Source organism: Actinia tenebrosa, unplaced genomic scaffold (assembly GCF_029948245.1).
Source record: "Actinia tenebrosa isolate PJP-AT-01 unplaced genomic scaffold, QUT_ActTen_1.0 PGA_scaffold0__85_contigs__length_37466705, whole genome shotgun sequence".
Taxonomy (NCBI): Eukaryota; Metazoa; Cnidaria; class Anthozoa; order Actiniaria; family Actiniidae; genus Actinia; species Actinia tenebrosa.
In genome coordinates this window covers 19,990,233-20,011,864 of record NW_028292569.1, presented here as the reverse complement: position 1 = coordinate 20,011,864, position 21,632 = coordinate 19,990,233, and the positions used below count along the sequence as shown (strand labels likewise).

Here is a 21,632-nt window from a genome sequence, read left to right as displayed (position 1 = left end):
CTTGTGACTACAGCCACTGACAACCAAAGGGACTATACTATTATTCTTGGTTCGACTTCCAAAAAGGTATACCCACTCGGTAGAAATACAAGGCGATACATGCGAGGAGTATACTTGGTAAAACCTAGCTTTCATAGTTGAGGTTGACACTTTGAAAATATTATAATTTTTTGATCCAGATAGTGGAAGGGATTATCAGCAAGTGCGCGGTTTGGGGGCCGAAAAGTCTTTCCTATGATGCCTTTAATATTGTCTTGCGTAAACCTTACGTTCAGGGCAGTTACACTCTATTGCATTCTAAAATTGTCAGTTTAAGTGGAGGCCAAAGTCCTTTTCACCGTTCCCAGCGCCATTTTGAAAGCTAAGCTTACAATGATAGAGACGTGAATAATTGTCCAAGGTGTTAGAAAAGATCTCTATCATTGCAAGCTCACCGTTCGTCTTGTTTCGATGCAAATTCACGGCTACCTTTCAAGATGGCGCAGGGAAGTGTAAAGGGGACTATTGGGTCAATACAATAAATGTATAGAAACTAAACCAATTGCAACAATTGTTTGAATGCAATAGAGTGTAACGCTCATGTCTGATTAGGAAGACAACTTTCTCAAAAATAAGAGTCTATGAAAGTAATAAAATGCTATTTCAGAAGAGCTTCTGCAATAGCCGCGAAATTCTTACCTTTTCACAAAAAGTTCCCAGTGAACACGTACAAAGTTCCAAGCTAGCTGACTACCAATGGGGTTGTATTTACTAATACAGTAGAATATATATTGGATGTCTTCCTCTTCAAATCGTCCAGGTACCAGGGTATACGACAAATATCTACAGGAAATATAACATTATCATAATAGTTTCATTATTGCTTTTCAAAAGTACTGACAAACCTTAAACAGGAAAATTTTACCTTTTACTAATCGATAAAACCATTTAAATTCTTCATTCAAAGTATACAGATAATTTCTCTGGCATAAATTTGAAATAAATTAAAATGGAAAATAACTATCATAAAGCCGCACTAACTTAAGAATATCAAGTTAAACAAAAGTTCGCTGAGAACACGCTCGTCATCCAATTTCCAGCCGAATTTTGCGAACATGCGCAGATCGTCTTTTTATAAAGACCATAACTGAGAACATTAAATCGAAACTCAAATGACGCCTTGATTAATGATAAATTGACATTCAAAATGTAAAGGATATCCTTAGGATAGTCACCCCTTAAATTGAAATCATTTAGAATATCAATAACTCACCGGTCTATGACCCATGCCTCTCTTGATGCAGATAAGCCGACCAAGATTGTCCTTTTATTCGCCTCGTTTTGTGTTTTGTTGTACTGGTCGTAAAGAAAGTTCCATTCCTTTACCCCACCACGAGCAATACCATGGTAGAAGGTAAGTTCACGAAGGTTTGGTGGAATGCTGAATAAGATCGACGTAAAATTAATTTATTTTTGTTGTCCTGTACTCAATGTCTCTTTTGTTGTTGGTCGTAATATGTAACCCAGTTTAATTTATGAAGCAAAGTTACATAACAAAACACACGTACACATGTCATGTTAGCGGTGATCATTTAAAAGAGAAACTCAAAACTCAAGCAAAAGTCATAATAGAAAGACTTCAAACCACGTGTCATTCCTGTGAAACCATTAAACAAAGGAGTGATACTCCAGGATATAATGCGTGATCTGAATTGGGAAATCATTACGTCCCAATTGGATGTTGACAAAACATCTAATTCTCGAATTTGCTTGAGTGATCGCGAAACAATGGCCTCAAGTCGAGGTTTAACTTCATGTTTTCATACATGTTCTGTATCTTACCAGATTCAACCTCGACCTGGAACCATTATTTCGTGGTCACTTAAGCGAATTCGGTCTATCGGTGCGTACAAGGCTTTTGGTGACAGCTATTTTCAATTTTTAGGACTGTCACACGTAGTGTGAAATGGTTCTATATTTTAATTAAGGAAAGCGATCCACTATAGCTAGTTCAGTGTAAAGTTTTCGCAAAGGATGCACAAAGTGGCTGCCTGCGTATCACACTCACAGTGCATTGCATTTCTCATGGCTGCATAAAATGTTGCCGACAACACTGCACCTTGTTTTTTAGCCTTAAATATGTCGTTTAAAATCACAAGTGACCATGGAAACAAGCAATATACCTAATTACCTTCGTATGTAAATTACTTATTTCAAAGCATGTGATGTTTGTATGGTATCCTCAAGAGTAATGTTTCTTTCAATTTTTTTCATATCCACATGAATATGAACGAATAAATTTTGAGAATCATAGAGGAACAATTCTCTAGAGACTGATCATGTAAACATCACATAATTAGGTGTATAATTAGCATGTCCTTTATTTTTCCTTAATAGAGAATTTACACACGTGATCACAAGGCAGCCATATTGGTGTACCAAACAATAGAAAATATTGTTTCGGTACACTAAGATAAAAACGCAACTAACCTATTAGCTTTTGGATTCCTCATCCACGCCTGAAATAGTTGGGTGACGTTGTCGACACATGACTCGTACTGAGCTTCACAGAAAAGACGCAGTAATTCGAACCGCATTGCCCTGGAATGTAGTTCAAAAGTATAAATAAAACTTACAGCATTATAGGAACACTTTCATGATAACGCAGCCCACATGTACACAGTTCCAGAAGTCTGCTTTTAATTAATCAAATTGACAGTACTTTGAGTAAGTAAAAGGAGACAAAACTACATAGATATTGATGGTTTTCACGGCGGCCATGTTGGAGGAACTTAACAAAAGAATTGTCAATGAATTCTTTTGTTATATCCTCCAACATGGCCGCCGTGTCTTTTGTTATTTAATTATCTTGGAAATGGTTGAAAACCATCAATTGGGCTGTACTGGTCGCGTAATTATGAAGAATTATCGAAATAAATTTACTTTTTACGTATTCGCTTGAATATAACTCCATCATTCAATTAATCTAAAAATTTGCTAATAAAAGAAATGGGTAACAATAAGGATTTGAAGTTTACAAACTATCAGTTGCAATAATTAAAACATTAAGACTACAAATGACTTACAAATCCAAACACACCTTGAGTTAGCTAGCTTTAATATGTTAATTTTAGCTATATTGATTTTCAAGATACAAAATAGTTTGCATTGATTTTAAAACATATTAATGATATGTAACTATGAAGCTAGGTAACTCAAGCTTACTTGTCAATGGCTCCACCAGTGTCTTCGATCCCAAGTCTATCGTAATGGTTTTTCCCAAGATATACGAGATATTTCTAAAGCAAAGAAGAAAACTATGGTTTTCATATCATCGTATCATTACTTATCTCATCAACTAGATAATGCAGTTTTTTGCTTCCAAAGACTGTTGGAAAATGGAAAATATTAGAAAATGTTTGAATACGCCTCAAAGATAAGCAAACTTTTATAAATTCTATTATTTAACATAAAATTAAATTCAAACCTTATATTATTCAAACCAGGGGCGGCGGAAGCGGGGGGGCCGGGGGGGCACTGGCCCCCCCACTAGATTTTTTTGGGGGGCCTGGCCCCCCCAGAATATAATGCCTCACACACAAAAAAAAACGCATGAGATTTGGTTATGATTACCATTATTTATTATTTTGATATTACATAATTTTCTGTATCTAAAAAATATACGATATATCTAGCGACGACTTGCATCATTTTTGTGTCTCTCAGCACAATTGCAAGTGGTTAAATGTTACTGATTGAAATATCACACATACACGTTTGTAATCAAGCTAAACAGGGAGAGGGGGGGGGGGGTCATTTCAAGGTACCGTGAAATATTGGAGTGCCCCCCCAAAATTTTTCAGCTTCCGCCGCCCCTGCAAACCTTGCATGGCACATAACATCACACAAAAAAAAAAAAAAAAAAAAAAAAAAACCTGAAAAACTTTGTGATGACATGGTCATCGCGACACTGCAGAAAAACGTTTGTACTTCAGCACGTTTTCTAAGAGCCGTAGACGAAGCGAGAAAACATGTTCGTTTACACCTTTTGCCGTTCATTAACAGAAAATGTACATTCATGTGTGCCAATAGTTGTATCAATAACGTGTAATGTACTTTCATCAACACCACAAGTAACATCATTAGCGCGGATCAACTTTCAATAACGACAATTCGAATATGCGTGTACATTCATAGGCATCAATGGACAATCAATAGCGCGTTTGTACATTCATATGCGCGGAATGTATTTTCTAATGCATTATGTATTTGCAAATGTTTGTCGAACCACGCTATAGAATATAACATTGACCTTCATGATTGTCCAAACGCATTATAGATTGTCAATGGTTATGCTAATAGCACTAATGAATTTTCACTTTTGGGTAAATGATTGTCCATAAATGCTATTGTTTGTCATTTGGTGTTATTGAAGTTGAATTTCGCGCACAAGAAAATACAATCCGCGCATATGAATGTACAAACGCGCTATTGATTGTCCATTGATGCCCATGAATGTACACGCATATTCAATTGTCTTTATTGAAAGTTGATCCGCGCTAATGATGTTACTTGTGGTGTTGATGAAAGTACATTACACGTTATTGATACAACTATTGGCACAAATAATTGTACATTTTCTGTTAATGAACAGCAAAAGGTGTAATTACGATTTTGAGACGACAATACCACAAAATATGGACGGCTAGTTGGGTGAAAATATAAGCTAAGGGCGCAAGCAACAAGCGTGAAAATTTGACGCGCGCGCGCACAAGCTTTCCTTTTCGCCGGCTCGTTAGCCAAGCGGAAACCTGAATTTTGAAACGGCAATACCACAAAATATTGGAGACTATTTAGTGAATCTTGATACATATTAATGTTTTTAAAAAACATCTTCATTTATGATATAATGTAATGCAAACCTACAAAGAAACACTTATAAAATCAAGGCATACTCGAATAGTCTAATCCTTACCAGTAGATATTTATAAGCTTTGCTAGTTCGTGGTAAAATATCTTGGAGTTTAACTATTTTTTGAAATAAAACTTTCCAAGGGACATATTCTGTTTCTTTTCTCATGTACTCAGTCATGTTAATGGCTGTAGAGTAGTTGAGTTTGTTGCCCCTTTGAAAACACAATAAGAAAGTCAGTAGAGAATCAAAGCGAGCGTTAAAATATTTTATGTAAATGGAGGAAACTCAAACTGACTCACTCTGCTAGAAGAAATGCGTCCATAAGAATTCCAGCCCTGTCTGAGGGACTGAGAACCTGGGAGAAAAGAAATTGAGATCAATGATGAGTTATGTTAGCACTATGCATGGTTTCTTTAGCATGACTAGTAGGCATATTATCAGATCATCTTGTAATAATTAATAATCTGTTCGCATTTCTATTGTTCAACATTACGCGTGGTTATCATTCAGATGCGCGCATGCGCATTGTTCCCAGTACTGTGTGATTATCGTTCAGCTGTGCGCATGCGTATTGTTCACATTACCGTGTGATTATCATTGAGCTGTGCACATGCGTATTGTTCTCATTACCGTGCGGTTTTCATTCAGCTGTACGCATGCGTATTGTTCTCATTGCCGTGTGGTTGTCATTCAGCTGTGCGCATGCATATTGTCCACATTACCGTGTGGTTATCATTCAGCTGTTTCGCAAGTGCTTTCCAGTTGCTCTCTTCGTAGTTGGTGATGTAAAACCCTTTGTAGTTCGTATTTGCTTTGATCCATCCACGACCATCCCAGGGAATGACCGCTGAATATTATGAATAATGTCGTTAATGAAACATTAGTTTATAAAATTCAATACTTACATTTATTCCCAAGCAATCCAACAAATAAAGTTCTAATTCTTGAATATGATTTCTGGAAAAGACCCCTTTTTCTGTTTATGGTATGAAAAGTTTTTGTTTGATTCACACACATCAATGCTAGTTTATTTTCCAAAGCATTGTTTTCCAAAGCACGTTTGAAAGTCAAACACAGGAACCAATACTAATTACAGCGATACGCATCAAAGCATAACCAACATAAAATGGCCTATTTAACAGTGGACTTTCATGGACTATCAACATGAAGTAACACATACTTGATGACATGTTCATCCAATCAAAATGGCTGCCTGTCTTGTTGTTGATGACGTAGGACAGTGGAATCACCCATGAGTATCTGAATGAATAAAACCAAGGGATCATGTATTGATTATAACCACGGTGGAGTATCAAAACTAGACCATATACACACACACATATATATACATATTAATTGTAAGAAATTGCACGACTTTGCACAAATTTGTAAGCTTAGTAGACTGTTTGTTAGTTAACTTTTTCACTGATATATGGTATGCGCTCTACTGTTAAGTTGAGTGGGATCGAGGCATGATAATTACTCATGGTACACTAATACCACACGCGCTGTTTTACCCAAAAGGAGACTTGTAGGTTGAATTGGTGACGTTGTCGTCTAGAAGGAAGCGACTTTGATTGACCAGATAGTGGGTTGAGTTGATTCTGTTGAACGTTACCACAGGGTAGCCCATCTGTAGTATCCATGCATCCATGATTTGCTTAATACCCACGCACTTCCCACGTGCACAACTAGCCTATACAAATAGTTCATTAATGTAAATAAATGGGTTTTTATCAAAAAGTCATGTTAAGTAGGACATAATCACGTAAATATCTATATGACACATATGCCATAAACATGAGTTGGCGATAGGAGGAATACGAATGGACCTCTTTCCCTTGCATTTGGAGGTAATATTTTGCCCGTTTCACACCAAGTTTTGTTCCCTATAGTATCATTTCTTTGTTTAACGGTTGAACTTAAACGGCAAATGAATATGGATACAACTAAAATAAGGAATCTTTTTCTCAAGAGAATGACAGGCGGTCTGGGATGGGAAAATATTAGGCAATAGCTAGAGAGGTCTATATCTTTGTTATTGGTTGTATTTGAAGGAAAAAAGAAAGTCTGTTTTTCATAGCAAGTGTATCCATTTTCTAATGATCATGCACTTGTTACTTTTGTAGTTATAAGGGAAATTATCACTCACTATTAACTCATGCAGGTTTGATACTGAATTAGCCATGCGCATAATTCTTGTCTACAAAAAACTAGACGCGTTACAAGTGTCACAATAGTCCCCTTCAAAGTTCCCTGCGCCATCTTGAAAGGTAGCCTTGCCTTTGTATCGTAGCGAGACGAATGGTGGGCTTGTAATGATAGATATGTGTGAATAATTGTCCAAGGTGTTAAAAAATGTCTCTATCATTACGAGCTCACCGTTCGTGTCGCTTCGATGCAAATGTACAGCTACCTTTTATGGCGCAGGGAAAGGGACTATTGCTATTCGATATTAACCTCAGTCATGGCTCTCCACAGGTCATCTGATTCAGCGTTAGAAAAGGCGTGTCTTTTCAAGTAGATCTGAAAGAATTAAGAGAAAATCATTCTATAGCTATATGATAAAAATGTTGTGTGATAGCAGAGATGCAGCTTAAATATATATTGATGTGGTTTAGAGAAAGGGATTCGGTTTCCCATTACGCATTAGTTCAACAACAAAAATAGAAAGGGTTAATGTAGAGATAAAAAAAAGGGTAATATATCGGCTCTCTCCATGACTCGACAAAACTGGTCGACTTCCTGTTACAACCACGGGAACTTCCACACCAAAACGCGCTCATGATTTATCTTGTGTAACAAAACGCGCTCATCTCCCTTGATTCTAAGGCTTTCGCTACGCCCTTCATTGAGAGCAATTTTGGTATGAATATCAATTCGTATGATGACGTTGAAATGGTTTCCGATTGTCTTCCAGAAATCTATGCAATAACAGCATGTATCTAAAGCTACGGTATCTTATTGTATCTAAAGCTACGGTAAGTTCGTTTCCCACTCGAAGCACAAAATACGCAAAACGCTCAAAGCGCTGTAATAATCCACGAACTCAAATCATAAATGTGCAGAGATTGAAGAGATAGGGATATGATAGGGAATGATATCACTGACTTTCTTTAGAACATTATACTGACTTTTAACCCGTCAAGAAATGTCTCCTCTCCAAGAAAACTCTCCATCATTCTGATAATGCAGCCAGCCTGGTAATAAATTAAAAGAAATGAATAAGTTTTAGTATTGATTTTGCTCTCAGTCTAATTAGATAACTTTCAATAACCATTTTTATCTCAATTGAATCCAGCTGACTGATAAAGAAAGATATATTTTGTAAGTGCATATCCAATTTTTTTAAACAACGGATACCTAGAAAAATGGGAAAGGAAGAAGAATGAAATTGAAGACAACAATTAACGATGACGACGATGACGATGTCAACGACAACAACAACAACAACAACAGCAAAATATACAAAGACTAGAAGAAGAAAAACAAGGAAAAAGGGTTGATGGCGGAAGAAAGTAGAGGAGTTGAAGGAAACTGAGTATGAATCTAGCATGAACAAGAGGGGTTTTTATACTGACACATTAATTGTTGGTTTAAGTGGTTTATATCGTTTAAAATCATCAATCAAGAATTGAATAGCTTGTGAATGTCTGCTAATCATGCTGTATGCCTAGATTGGTTTACTATATTGGTACTATTAAACTGAAACTGAAACACTGTTGTCGCACCTTACTATAGTAGATAGTAGACGGCAGGTCCATCACATCAGAAGCTTTTCTAGATTCCACTCTTATTGGATTAGAAGACACTTTACCATCAACTTGGAATGAGTCTCCCATTATTGTAGTGATCATGTCATCTTGCTGTAAGAATCATACAAACATAAAATATAAATGATGATGGGTAACTTGATTTAAAAATTTTTATCAGGCCCTAAATTATTCGGCTGGAGATTTTAAAGGTTACGAATCCTCTTTGAGTGACCCCAAAACAATGCTTCAAGTGAAGATTGGACTTTGGACTTGATAAAATACCTACAGTAAATGTACGAATACATAAATCAAACTAGTCTCCAAGACTCCATAGACTATTTACAAATCATAATTTGATTTAGAATGATTTTATAGTAACTACTTGCTATTTTTTTTTAAATGAACTTTTATTAGATTATCATGATCTATAACGGGGATATGTTGTTTATAAAATATGGATTGCTAGATAAATCGTTTATTTCAATACAATACATAATCATTTATAAAAAGTCTATATAATAATCTAACTATGAAATAATAATCGATAATATGCACATTATATTTATACGATACTATAGGAAAGATTGTGACGTTTTCATAAAAATTCAGGTTTCAAAGATAATAATAATAATGATATAGAAAAGCAGCCCTTAGAAAATATGGTTTAAAGAAGGGAATGAATTTATCATTCTTATACCCCATTCACACCAAGGCTTAAACATGTTTTAAAGTGGTTTAACTAAACAGGTTTGGAAAACTATCTACGAACACTGCACAATATTTGGTGAAATAATACATGCAAACTATCCTTTTGTCTTGCTCTGATAATATTTTAGAAAGTTTCATTATTTTGTAGGTTTCTAGTTTCTCATTTTTTTCCTAATGAAAACATAGTTTAACTAAACACGTTTAGGTGTGAATGGGGTATTAATCTATATGTCAAGTCCATGTCATGTCTATTGTATTTATCTTACTGTAAATTTACTGTTATGTTATATCAGGACTCCATTTAAATTACCCTTGCTAAACTAGATGAGCCTGTATAAATATTGACTTAAATAAATAAAGGAGAAAAGGCTACAATGATAGTCAATATTTACCTGTTTCCACTCTGGTTGGGCTATCTTCATTCCCACGTTCTCGAAATACGTTGCAAAGCCTTCATTCAGCCATAAGTCGTTCCACCATTTCATTGTAACAATGTTACCAAACCACTAGGGTTTAAAAAAATCAACTGAACTTGATCACAAACAAGGAAGCAAATGAACGAACGAGGAGAATAGAAAAACTACATGAAAGGAATACCAATAGACGTTTTTTTCCCGAAATTGTGGAAAAAGAGGTGTGTTGTTAGACACTCATTTACTCAGCGTTAGCCTCATTTTGCGTCAGAATATTATTATCAAAACCAAATTGACGTAAATCATTCTTTAACTAAGAAATAAAATAACAAAACGAAATACTACAACAAAAGCTTGTAGAGTTATGACGATGGAGCGCGCATAAATAAGAGAGGGAAACTTCGTAATATTGCGCGCGCCATGTAAATTCCTGGTAATATTGGGCTACTTTTAGATTTCACACCCTTTTCCCATGCGTCAACTAGCGCGAGGGCGCTCTTTCCGTGTTGTAGTGATCAAATCGATCAAAACAGCTGATCAAAACAACAATCGGAAAGAGCTAGCATGCGCTACGTGACGTATGGTAAGTCGTTATTTAAACTGCTTCCAGTTTTAATGCTCTCTTGCATGGTTATAATCAACTTACCTGGTGAGCGAGTTCGTGAGCTATGATTTGAGCAACCAATTTTTTGTCACGTTCTGTCGATTCATTAGCGTCCCATAACAACGCAATTTCTTCATATGTGATTATCCCCCAATTTTCCATTGCTCCTTCGAATCCAGGAATCGCAGCCTGATCTATAAAAAAGATTAAGAAATGATACCTTGTGAGAGTCATTCTTCTTTGTTGTTCCTTCCTTCTTCCTTTCCTTTGTTACAATCGATCTATCATTTATTAGCTATAGTCAAATCCAACTAGAGGTCTATCGTCATTGCTGCATTCTGATTAGACGAGCTACTACTAGGCTATAAGTTATAGTCTACTAATAGCGAAAAGTGTCAGCTTTGAAAACGAAAAAAGGTTTAGATTATAAAGATTAGACCTTTAGCCCTTGTGGAATATACTAGTCAATAGCCGGTCTTTTAACTCATACGTTGCGCGGCGTGTCTGTTGTTATAACCCAAGGATAAATTTCGTTTTTCCTTCCTCCCTCCCTCCCTCCCTCCCTCCCTACCTTCCTTCCTTCCTTCCTTCCTTCCTTCTTTAGCATAGTATTCTCAAGAAAAGAATTATGCAGTTTGTGCGATTGAACTGCTCGCCTAATGTGCAAACACGGGTATAGCATTTTATTACATTGATTATTGTGTTTGTATTGAGCATTATTAAAGATACTTTGCTTTCTTACCTTCTTTAGACAGTGAGTATTCAACACCAAGATAATCCTCGAAGAACGTCATAATCTTCCCTCCAATACTCGATGCGTATTTAGTTTTATTAATAAAAGATGGTCGGCTGTAATACCTCATCTGTATAGAAAATCAAACCCTTAATTTAAGAAACCCCTATGAATTTGCTAACAATGACTTGTAGAGTTTTAGTAGTTTTAGTTAAAGTTTTGATATTTAACGGAGGTAACGTTGCCGCCCGGCTATTCCTATTAGCCATTCCTGAGGTTGAGAAAAAAACTCGGTGGCGTTTGCATTTTTCAGTGCATTGTGAAACTGTTAACGTTTAGCAGTGCATATTTCTAAGAAAAACGCGGCACCAAAGCAGCACCAGAAAAGGACCACGACTAGAAAATCTACTCTAATATGACAGCGATTCCGGATATAGACTAGAGGCGCATTGATGAGAGGCGAGCGCTCTCACCGCTTCTTCTCCCGCCAGTGCTTCCACAGGGACCGCGTAGAGGTACGGGGGAGGGGACTTACTACTTCATATGCTAATATCCACTAAAACTGTGCCTACTTTTCTCACCGTGATGTTCTTCTTGCTAATCGTCTCCACATATTTAAAGTCTCCTACTACAAATGCTAATAGATACGTTGACATGGTAACGGTCTTCTCGTAGTAGTCAATCTTCTGTCCATTTGCTCTCTCAGTCTTGTAGATAGGCATGTTGGACAGCGCGACGTAATCAGATCGACGACTGATCGATACATTGAATGTGGCTTTGAGGGCGGGTTCATCAAAACAAGGAAATGCTCTTCGAGCGTAGTCAGGCTCAAACTGAGTTGAAGCAAAGTTACTGTTGACAAAAAGAAAATCAGCAATTTACTAGAAGAAAAATACAATTATATGAATGAGAGTGAGTTTTAGTTATGGCATAAAACGTGCACAGCGCTTCGTTTTTAGGTTATTATTGCCTGAACTTTCTATTGTTTCAAACGCACTAATATGAAACCTTAGCTGATTGCCTCATGGGATGATTTACACCTTGCATTCTAAACAAAAGTGACAAAAACCTCGTGTTTTGAACAGTTTGAGTGTCTTCACTGTAAAGGGCAGATATTGCATTATTTTTTTCAATGTTACACGAACTCCAAGATTACCACTGTTAATTTTTCATGGAAATTAATTTATTTTTCCTACCGTCAGTCGAACGCAGCGTACATTTACCAGTCGAAAACTCCGTCAAATACACGTTGTAATCGTAAATACTTCCAGTTTCATTGCCAACGCATTTGTTAACGCATTTGGTTGAACACGTTTGAATACACGAAAATTCAGTGATCATATATCATACCTAGGTTTCACTTTTCAAGTTATTTTTTACTTTTAAGATAACAAATTACGACAAATAAGACAGCAACTGAACTAAATTACATTGCAATTATATTAAATATGTGTAAATTCATTACTATTTATAGTCCGTGACTTACACTTTTTGGCCATCTGGTCGAGAATAAGTTTTTCGATACAATCCTTCATTGTCATTAGCCTCAAAAACACCATTAAACACTAACTTTAAAGTGTATAGTCCCGGATGAACATCGGATGCCATTCGGATCACGTGAAAAGTGTTGCGTGCAAATTCAAAGTGGCTTTGGACGGCAAGGATTTCTATGCAAAAGGAAATAATAAAAATACAAATAATGATAATAATAATAATAATAATAATAATAATAATAATGATAATGATAATAATAATAACTGAAAGGCGAAAAAAAAAAAAAAATCGGGAAAATCTTTTAACTTTTTGTATTATTTCAGATAAAAGATAATGTCCCCCGTAATAAGACCAGTTAAAAAATCCAATCAAAATGCACTACATCCTTTTCTTCTCGAGTCTTTGGCCCCGTCCACACGTATCCGGAAATTTTTGTATCCGCAAATTATTTTTTGAGGATACGAAAATTTTTGCGTCCACACGCAGCGTATTCGAATCGTTTTCACCGTCCACACGTATCGGTTTTCATAAAATTTGCGGATACGGACACAAAAATTTGCGGACAGGTGTGGGCGCAACCCGTATCCGTAAAAAAAAAAATTGCGGATACAAAAATTTGCGGATACGTGTGGACGGGGCCTTTGTTCTCCACCTCACTACTCTCCCACTTAGAAATTTTGATAAGTATACACAACCCACCACTGACAAACCACGCCAGGGGACTAAATGTTTTTGATTTTTAAATTCGTTGATAAAGTTTTCCACACGACATTTCAAGCTTTGAATCGATGGTTAATTTTACTCGAAAAACGCCGAAAGATAGCTAGCTACAGATATATTGTAACATACAATATCAGATTTAGTGAAATTTCATCAGAAAGTCTTTCATTCAAATCAAAATTTTGAAGATTTTCAAATGTTTTTAAAGGTCCGGTTTGAATGGATGTGAAAACTAAGTCGCTCTCTCTCGAAGCTCAATTCCAGAAAAAGGACCTCTGAGGATCTGAATCAACCTCAAACCGTATTAGTCAATTTATTTTCTTTTTATTTATTTAATATTTTTAGTTTTGTTTAGTTTTATTTATTTTTAATTTTTATTTGCGATGACCAAAACACATAACTTTTCGATTATAAAAAGGTCTCTTTAATGGATGTGAAAATATTTTTTGTGCATTTGCAAGTAGTTTTGCTTTGAAATCAACCTAGAACGAGAATTCTGTGGCGTGTACAAGGACGTACTTACGGACTGACGGACGGAGGGACGGACATACGGAAGTGACTTTTTTTTTTTCATTGTTTATTTATTTTTTATTTTTCAAGATACTCGCGCGAATAGATATAGACCTTATGAATGTGTTTTCCACTTTTAATCCGTTATCGTGTAACCCGTTCCTGTCTACCTAATGCAAATGCTTTGAAAATCGTGGAATAACATATTAGTTTCCATTTCCGCTTTGTTTCGAACGTTTTAAATGTTTTTATTAAGTATTTCCTGTGTATAACAGCTGATTCCATTAAGCAAATGGCATGTAAAAATGTTCTTTTAGAAGTTGAAAGTCCCGGGTTGAAAGTAAAACAAATTCATATTTTCGTTCGCACATACTCATCTCCATCGTCCTCCTCCTCCTTGTTTTTGTGTTTGTTCTTTTGTTTTGTTTCGTTTGGATTTTACATATATTGGTAGGGGGATTTCTTTGTATGCCTAATATTCTTCAGAACATTGATCACTTACCTTTTCCTGATTTACTGAGTACTTCTACAGACGAGATGTTTAAACCATTATTGTGCAGGATGATAAGATCAGTATTGTTGTTGACCTCGATATCAATTCCAACACGACCATCAAATCGAGGCAGGTCAACAGTGATGTTCAGAAACAGGTTGTAATGTTTGGGAATGATGTTCGTAGGTAGACGTGGATTCCACCATGCCTCAGTACCAGGGGTGGTAGGGACAATGGGGGTAAGAACAGTGGTTGACGGCGTCACTTCCTCTGTTTCTAGATTCAAAAAATTGGATAGCATTTTGGTATCAATGAATTTCAAAAGTGGTAAACTGATTCATTATTTTTACTTGAGATTATTGCTATTTTTATCTTAAAAATGCGAATTCTGTAGTTGCGATTTACCCGTTGGAATTTGGTTTTCCAAAGCCGCCAGTCAAAAATATGAAAGATACCGACTGATTCAGCGTGCAGCTCACAGCTACCGATTCGCGAGTTCGCATGTTTATGAAAATGGCAAAAACCGAATGAAAAAAAGATAGCTTGAGTTTTGTATGTGTATACACTATTTTCAAAAGAAAAAAAAAAACAGCTAAAATACGAAAAACTCTTTTTAAGTTCAAAATTGATGCTTCATATTCCAGTCTAAAAGGAAACTACGTTGTTCGGTACTGAATATATTACAATAGGCTTTTTGCATCAAACAGTCATGTGCTGAGTATATGACTTTGATAACGAATCACTTCAGCCCAAGGTCCCTTGGGGAAGGCTCTGCTGGATGGCAAACAAGCTTTAAAATGCTTCGTATCTTGAAATCAAAAGTATTTTGCAAGAGAAATAAAAGGAATTTTTGAAAAGGTTTTCGATACGACATTAGTAATCCAGCAAAAAATCTTTACATAAAGGAAGCCCCAATTTTATTGCCATCCACTGTAACAATCACGTGTCAATATACTGCAAGGCCTATTTGTGATTATTAATAGCGTGCAATTCGGTCTCAGATTTCAGATCTCTGACAGTAGATATGAAATGAGAGTTCTACGCCATGTGGATCGTGGATCATGTGGATCGTGGATCAACCCCCCCCCCCCCCATCAGGGTTTTTACAGAGGTGACGTAACGGCTATTCTAAGTGAGGTTCCAGTGAGGTAGGGGGAGGGGTGATCTACATCCAACCATCATGGGAAGACCGGCCGGCCGCCCGAGTAGAGGTTCTGATCGAAATCGGGGCCTGGAAAGGTTTGGGGAAGGTGTTTTAAAACACAATTCAAAATCCTTTGTTTAAAAAACGAAGTTTTTGAATTAATGAGCTGACTTCCTTTGTTGGAATGACATGTTTAATTAGCAGACTTAAATGAGAAGCTGTACTCATGTTTTAAGTGGTTTATATCGCCTAAGCCGCCTTTGTCGGAATCACTGACTAATGTTTAGTTGGCAGGAAGCTTTTGTTGGAGAGGATTAAATCCTGTGTTTCGGCGACTGGTGGTTAGGAGTTATGAATTAATGAGTCTAGCCTTTAGAAGTCAAAAGACGTTGGACAAGCGTTCTGATTGGGCCTACTTTTGAAGCCTTTTTGTTAGGATGATGTGTTTAATTAGCAGACTTAAATAAGAAGCTGTACTTATGTTTTAATTGGTTTATATCGCCTAAACCGCCTTTGTCGGAATCACTGACTAATGTTTAGTTGGCAGGAAGCTTTTGTTGGAGAAGATTAAATCCTGTGTTTCGGCGACTGGTGGTTAGGAGTTATGAATTAATGAGTCTAGCCTTTAGAAGTCATTTTAAGGACTATAAAATCGAAAAATTTCAGACTTTTAGTCACTACAAGCGAACCTTTGAAGAGTGTGGATCAAAACAAGCAAGTAAGTAAAAGGATGGCTTTTCACTGCGACGCATGCGACAAGTCCTTTACAGAAGAGACGAACTTAGTAAGGCACAAAAAGGCTATTCACAGTGGGCGATTATTATTCACCTGTGAACGATGCGGGAAACAGTTTAATCGGAAGGATGCCCTAAAAAGACATGAACAAGTCTGCGGAGGTGGCTCTTCAAAACGGAAAGTAGAGGAAAAAGAAAACGCCCCACCGACGAAAAAGCAGAAGACAATGACCGAGGCAGAAATTATTGAATACGAGGTGAATATAATTCATAATCTAATTTTTGTTATAATCATGTAAACCACAGAATATGTCAATACCTCTACTAACCATAAGATACATAGTTTTTCAAGTCGTCTTATATACCAATTTTTTCGATTTCAGTTAGCAAACATACCGGCGGAGATGTATGAAGAATACGACGGAGAAATTCTGGGGGATAATGAAGTGGTAGGTAAGCCTCTATTATCTTCATATCGGATCTTTGTAGAGTAACTTTTTCTAAGAACTAATTCTTTTCTCTAGGATGATGTACAAATAGGTGGTGGAGAGACTGAAGAATGCGCGCTTGGTGGAAATGTGACCACGTTTAAATATAAACCCAACAAGAATGAAAAATATGATCTGTTGCTCACCCTGCGAGGAAAACGAAAGACCATCATCAAAAAACTGAAAACCCTGCTCAAAAAACATCGCGGGATTAAGTGGTTTCTGTGTGTTAAGGCGAAGATGGTTAAAACGAGCCCCGACGGTCAGGACCAGATCTCAACCCCCCATTTTCGCACCAAATGCTACACTACAGTCAATGATACAGAAATTGAAAAAAACTACGTGCATGGAATGGAAAAGATCAAGAACTCTTTCTTGGAATACCAGAGAGAAGGGTCTGGATGGTTATTGGAAGAGGTAATTAAATTGCACCATCGTTATAGCACAAAGGGGATCACTCGACCGGCGATGATTTTCTGCTGTATGTACATACATTAAAACTGTATATCACCGCTTAATAAAGTATTGTTGCTATCATAGGTGTTGGAAATCGATTTAGGAGTCGCTGCTTACACTCCTCTCGAGGGATCGAGTTACATACCTCTACCCAAGAAGATCAAAGACAAGAAAGCGGTGCTCAACATTCAAAATGAAGATGAAAAATGCTTTTTATGGTCATTACTAGCGGCGAAACACCCCACTCACTGGAGCCATCACGCAAACCGCGTCAACAATTATCAAAGGTATGAAGCTGAACTAAATATGTCAGGAATCGAGTACCCCGTTAAGATCAATCAAGTGAAAAAATTCGAGAACCAGAATAGAGAAATTAGTATCAATGTCTTTGGGTATGAAAATAAAGAGCTATTTCCCCTTTACATTACGAAAGAGAAGAAAGAATTACATGTGAATTTGTTACTGTTTTCTCAAGATGATACGCGTCACTACTGTTTAATCAGGGATTTAAGTAGACTACTAAGTAATCTTAATCAACACAATGGGCAGGCTTATTATTGTATGTATTGTTTGCATGGCTTTGTCAGGCGAGATTTGTTAGAAGATCACGAACCTCACTGTAGTAAACACGGACCCCAGAAAATCAGACTGCCTGACGAAGACCATACAACACTGTCATACAATGACGTGCAAAAGCAGTTAAAAGTACCATTTATCATTTATGCAGATTTCGAATCTATTTTAGTGAATTGTGATGATACAGAATTAGACCCTAGTACAAGTTTTACACAAAAAACGCAACATCATATACCCAGTGGGTTTTGTTACACTGTAGTATCTACTGTCGAGCAATATTGCTTCCCGCCTGTTCTCTATCGCGGGGAAGATTGTGTCGATAAGTTTTTAGACTGTTTGATTGAAGAACGAAAGCAGATAGGGGAAATCTTGAAGATGGTAGTACCCATGGACATTAGTGAAGAACAGGAGCGGGAGTTTCAGGCAGCAACCCTTTGTCACATTTGTAATGAGGAATTGGGCGCGGACAGGGTAAGGGATCATGATCATTTGACAGGGGTGTACAGGGGGGCGGCCCACAATGACTGTAACTTGAATTATAAGTTTACAGGAAAGATACCCGTTGTTCTTCACAATCTTCGTGGGTACGACTCACATTTAATTCTACGAAGACTCGGAAAAATCAAGGGAGAAAATATTAGTTGTATACCCAATAATACGGAAAAGTATATTTCATTTTCAGTTGGGGATTTAGTATTCATAGACTCACTTCAGTTTTTGAATAGCTCACTAGAGAAATTAGTAATGAATCTAAGTAAGGAAGGAGATGATAAGTTTAAGACCCTGAAGAATTATGTGGAGAGTGAGAAGGTATCTCTCTTGTTGAGGAAGGGGGTGTACCCCTATGAATACATGAATAGTTTTGGCAAGTTTGAAGAAACCTGTTTACCCCGTATCGATTGCTTTTATAGTTCGTTGATGGGTAGCACGATTTCACAAGCAGACTACGAACATGCACAAAATGTATTTAGAGAATTTCAGTGTAGGAATCTAGGAGACTACCACGACTTGTATTTGAAATCGGACGTTTTACTGTTAGCAGATGTGTTTGAAAACTTTAGAGAAGTTTGTCTGGAGTACTACCAACTCGACCCAGGTCATTTTTACACCTCTCCCGGTCTTTCTTGGTTAGCATGTTTAAAGATGACTGGCGTGGAGTTGGAATTACTCACAGACCCCGATATGTATCTGTTTTTGGAGGAAGGGTTAAGGGGTGGGATTTCGATGATCACCCATCGATTTGCAAGAGCGAATAATCGCTATGTAGAAGGTTATAACCCAGAATTAGAAAATAATTATATCATGTATCTCGACGCAAACAATCTCTACGGTTGGGCTATGTCTGAAGCGCTCCCTGTTAATAACTTTGGATGGTTGAGTGACCCGGAAGTGGAAGAACTTCGCGAGAACCTCATGACCATCCCTGTAGATGGAGGTGAAGGATATATACTGGAAGTAGACCTCAGCTACCCCAAAGAACTACACGATTTTCATAATGACTACCCCCTAGCACCAGAAAGGCGAAAGGTAACAGAGGAAATGCTCTCTCCCTACTGTCAGCAACTTCTTGAGGACCTGAACCTTGGCGGTGCTCCCACAGACAAACTGGTACCTAACTTGAACGATAAGACGAAGTACGTTCTTCATCACCGCAACCTGAAACAGTACTTGTCACTGGGTATGAAACTGGAGAAAGTACACCGAGTGTTGGGGTTTGACCAATCTCCCTGGCTAAAGAAATACATCGACTTCAATACCGAAAAACGGAAAAATGCAAGAAATGACTTTGAAAAAGACTTTTTCAAGTTGATGAACAACAGCGTGTTCGGCAAAACCATGGAGAACTTGAGGAAGCGAGTGAATGTGAAACTGGTCAACACGGAAAAGCAGCTTAAAAAACTGACAGCATCACCCCTCTTTGACTACTTCAGAATCTTTGATGAAAACTTGGTGGCAGTCAACATGAAGAAACCATCACTTTATTTAAATAGACCTATTTACATCGGGTTCAGTATTTTAGAATTGTCTAAAACCCTGATGTACGACTTTCATTATAATTACATCAAGCAGAAATACGGTACCCAGGCAACCCTACTGTTTACAGACACAGATTCCCTGTGTTATAACATCAAGACAGAGGACATCTACCAAGATATGTTTCAAGACCTTGACCTATTTGACACCTCAGAGTACCCTAGAGACCACCCCCTCTATAGTACAACAAACAAGAAGGTGATTGGTAAGATGAAGGACGAGACCCATGGGCTACCCATCAAAGAGTTTGTGGGTCTACGACCAAAAATGTACTCTCTTCTCTACGCTGAGGATGGTCGTGAGGTTGAGAAAAAAACTGCTAAGGGAATTGCGAAACAGGTGACGAAGCGGGATATCAGACATACCCACTATAGAGATTGTTTGTTTAAGCGAATGAGAACCATGGCTAACATGAAACAAATACGTAGCTATAAGCATCAAGTATTTACAATAAACTTAAACAAAGTGGGTCTTAGCCCCTATGATGATAAGCGCTACATCTTAGAGGATGGGGTGACTACTATAGCTCATGGTCATTACAAGACCAATGTAATATAATGGTACATTTATGATTGATACGTGTAAATAAACAATTGTAAAGTACAAAGTGTGTTATTTTTATTTAGAGTTTTTAAAAATATGTCCCGGTGGTCTCAAATTGTCCCTATGATAGTACTAAATTGTTCCTGTCTTAACAGTTAAAATGTCCCCGTTTTATCAAATTGTCCCTGTGATAGTACTAAATTGTCCCTGTATTGTCAAAATATCCCTGTCTTAACAGTTAAAATGTCCCTGTAATATCAAAATGTCCCTGTCTTAACAGTTAAAATGTCCCCGTTTTATCAAATTGTCCCTGTCTTAACAGTTAAAATGTCCCGGTTTTATCAAACTGTCCCTGTAATTTCAAAATGTCCCGGTTATCAAACTTAAACAAAAAGTAAAAATGAAAAATAAAAAATAATAACATATAAAATGTCATGTCCCCAAAATATTGAAGCATTCATCATGGTAACACGATACCCTAAAGATTGTCCTGTACCAGGGTGTTTAAAAACAAATCTAGTCAAACTTTCTAATCATTTAGCAAATGTGCATTTCATGTCTAAAGAAGAAAGAAAACCCTACCTTCAAGAGGCAAGACTTTTTTTCAAAGAATATAAAAATGTGAACACTTTAGAGAGTAATCTAGTCCCTCATCAACCTCTGAACGTGATGGATGTTACTTTAAAACACCCAACAAACATCCAAGTGTGTGGTCCGACGTTTTGCGGCAAGTCCTACTGGACTGAAAAACTTTTAAGAAATGTGGATGAAATGTTGCGGTGATGACAGCCTCTCGTTATCACATTGACCATCGAGTCTTTACTTGTACTTTCATTCATTAGATCATCCAACGCCAAGATCCCAGCTTCGTTATTGAACAATGAATAAATATCTTCTGGAAATCCTTCAATAAATTGAATGTTGTGAATGTCTCTTTCCATGTCTAAGAACCGCGGTTGAAATTCACCGTAGCAGTACACAATCTTTTCAATCTTTTCACTAAACATTTCATCCACATTTCTTAAAAGTTTTTCAGTCCAGTAGGACTTGCCGCAAAACGTCGGACCACACACTTGGATGTTTGTTGGGTGTTTTAAAGTAACATCCATCACGTTCAGAGGTTGATGAGGGACTAGATTACTCTCTAAAGTGTTCACATTTTTATATTCTTTGAAAAAAAGTCTTGCCTCTTGAAGGTAGGGTTTTCTTTCTTCTTTAGACATGAAATGCACATTTGCTAAATGATTAGAAAGTTTGACTAGATTTGTTTTTAAACACCCTGGTACAGGACAATCTTTAGGGTATCGTGTTACCATGATGAATGCTTCAATAT

The 21,632-nt window shown here is 37.0% G+C and overlaps 2 protein-coding genes across 6 annotated transcripts in view; one reads left to right on the top strand and one right to left on the bottom strand.

Moving 5' to 3' along the window:
* The window catches only part of LOC116287515 (glutamyl aminopeptidase), a 31,933-nt gene that overhangs the window by 1,853 nt on the left and 8,448 nt on the right, over positions 1-21,632 (bottom strand). For 2 of the 4 annotated variants that reach the window (XM_089034895.1, XM_089034888.1), the window contains 18 exons: positions 14,334-14,600; positions 12,594-12,774; positions 11,680-11,959; positions 11,117-11,237; positions 10,417-10,568; positions 9,750-9,863; positions 8,626-8,760; positions 8,029-8,094; positions 7,355-7,420; positions 6,412-6,590; positions 6,075-6,154; positions 5,617-5,741; positions 5,194-5,249; positions 4,955-5,105; positions 3,205-3,278; positions 2,470-2,580; positions 1,253-1,420; positions 679-822 (listed from right to left, as the gene is read on the bottom strand). In XM_089034895.1, coding sequence (XP_088891021.1) covers positions 679-822; positions 1,253-1,420; positions 2,470-2,580; positions 3,205-3,278; positions 4,955-5,105; positions 5,194-5,249; positions 5,617-5,741; positions 6,075-6,154; positions 6,412-6,590; positions 7,355-7,420; positions 8,029-8,094; positions 8,626-8,760; positions 9,750-9,863; positions 10,417-10,568; positions 11,117-11,237; positions 11,680-11,959; positions 12,594-12,774; positions 14,334-14,600 — 2,470 coding nt within the window. Of the gene's footprint in view, positions 1-678; positions 823-1,252; positions 1,421-2,469; positions 2,581-3,204; positions 3,279-4,954; positions 5,106-5,193; positions 5,250-5,616; positions 5,742-6,074; positions 6,155-6,411; positions 6,591-7,354; positions 7,421-8,028; positions 8,095-8,625; positions 8,761-9,749; positions 9,864-10,416; positions 10,569-11,116; positions 11,238-11,679; positions 11,960-12,593; positions 12,775-14,333; positions 14,601-16,521; positions 16,595-21,632 lie in introns of those variants that run through there. The other 2 variants (XM_089034904.1, XM_089034902.1) reach the window with 2 other exon arrangements.
* Positions 15,426-20,363, top strand: LOC148913678 (uncharacterized). Of its 2 annotated transcripts, none has more exons than XM_089034877.1 (4): positions 15,426-16,459; positions 16,586-16,651; positions 16,727-17,107; positions 17,231-20,363. In XM_089034877.1, the coding sequence occupies exons 1-4, from the start codon at positions 16,199-16,201 to the stop codon at positions 20,312-20,314; spliced, it is 3,792 nt and encodes a 1,263-aa protein (XP_088891003.1). In that variant the 5' UTR covers positions 15,426-16,198; the 3' UTR covers positions 20,315-20,363. The 2 variants fall into 2 exon arrangements, with proteins under 2 accessions (XP_088891003.1, XP_088891005.1); XM_089034879.1 differs by having other exon boundaries at positions 16,444-16,459; positions 16,586-16,655.

Coding starts and splice junctions, on each gene's coding strand:
- LOC148913678 (XM_089034877.1), top strand. CDS start 16,199: ATGGCTTTTCACTGCGACGCATGCGACAAGTCCTTTACAGAAGAGACG. Junction 16,460..16,585: donor CAGAAATTATTGAATACGAG/GTGAATATAATT, acceptor TTTCGATTTCAG/TTAGCAAACATACCGGCGGA. Junction 16,652..16,726: donor TTCTGGGGGATAATGAAGTG/GTAGGTAAGCCT, acceptor TCTTTTCTCTAG/GATGATGTACAAATAGGTGG.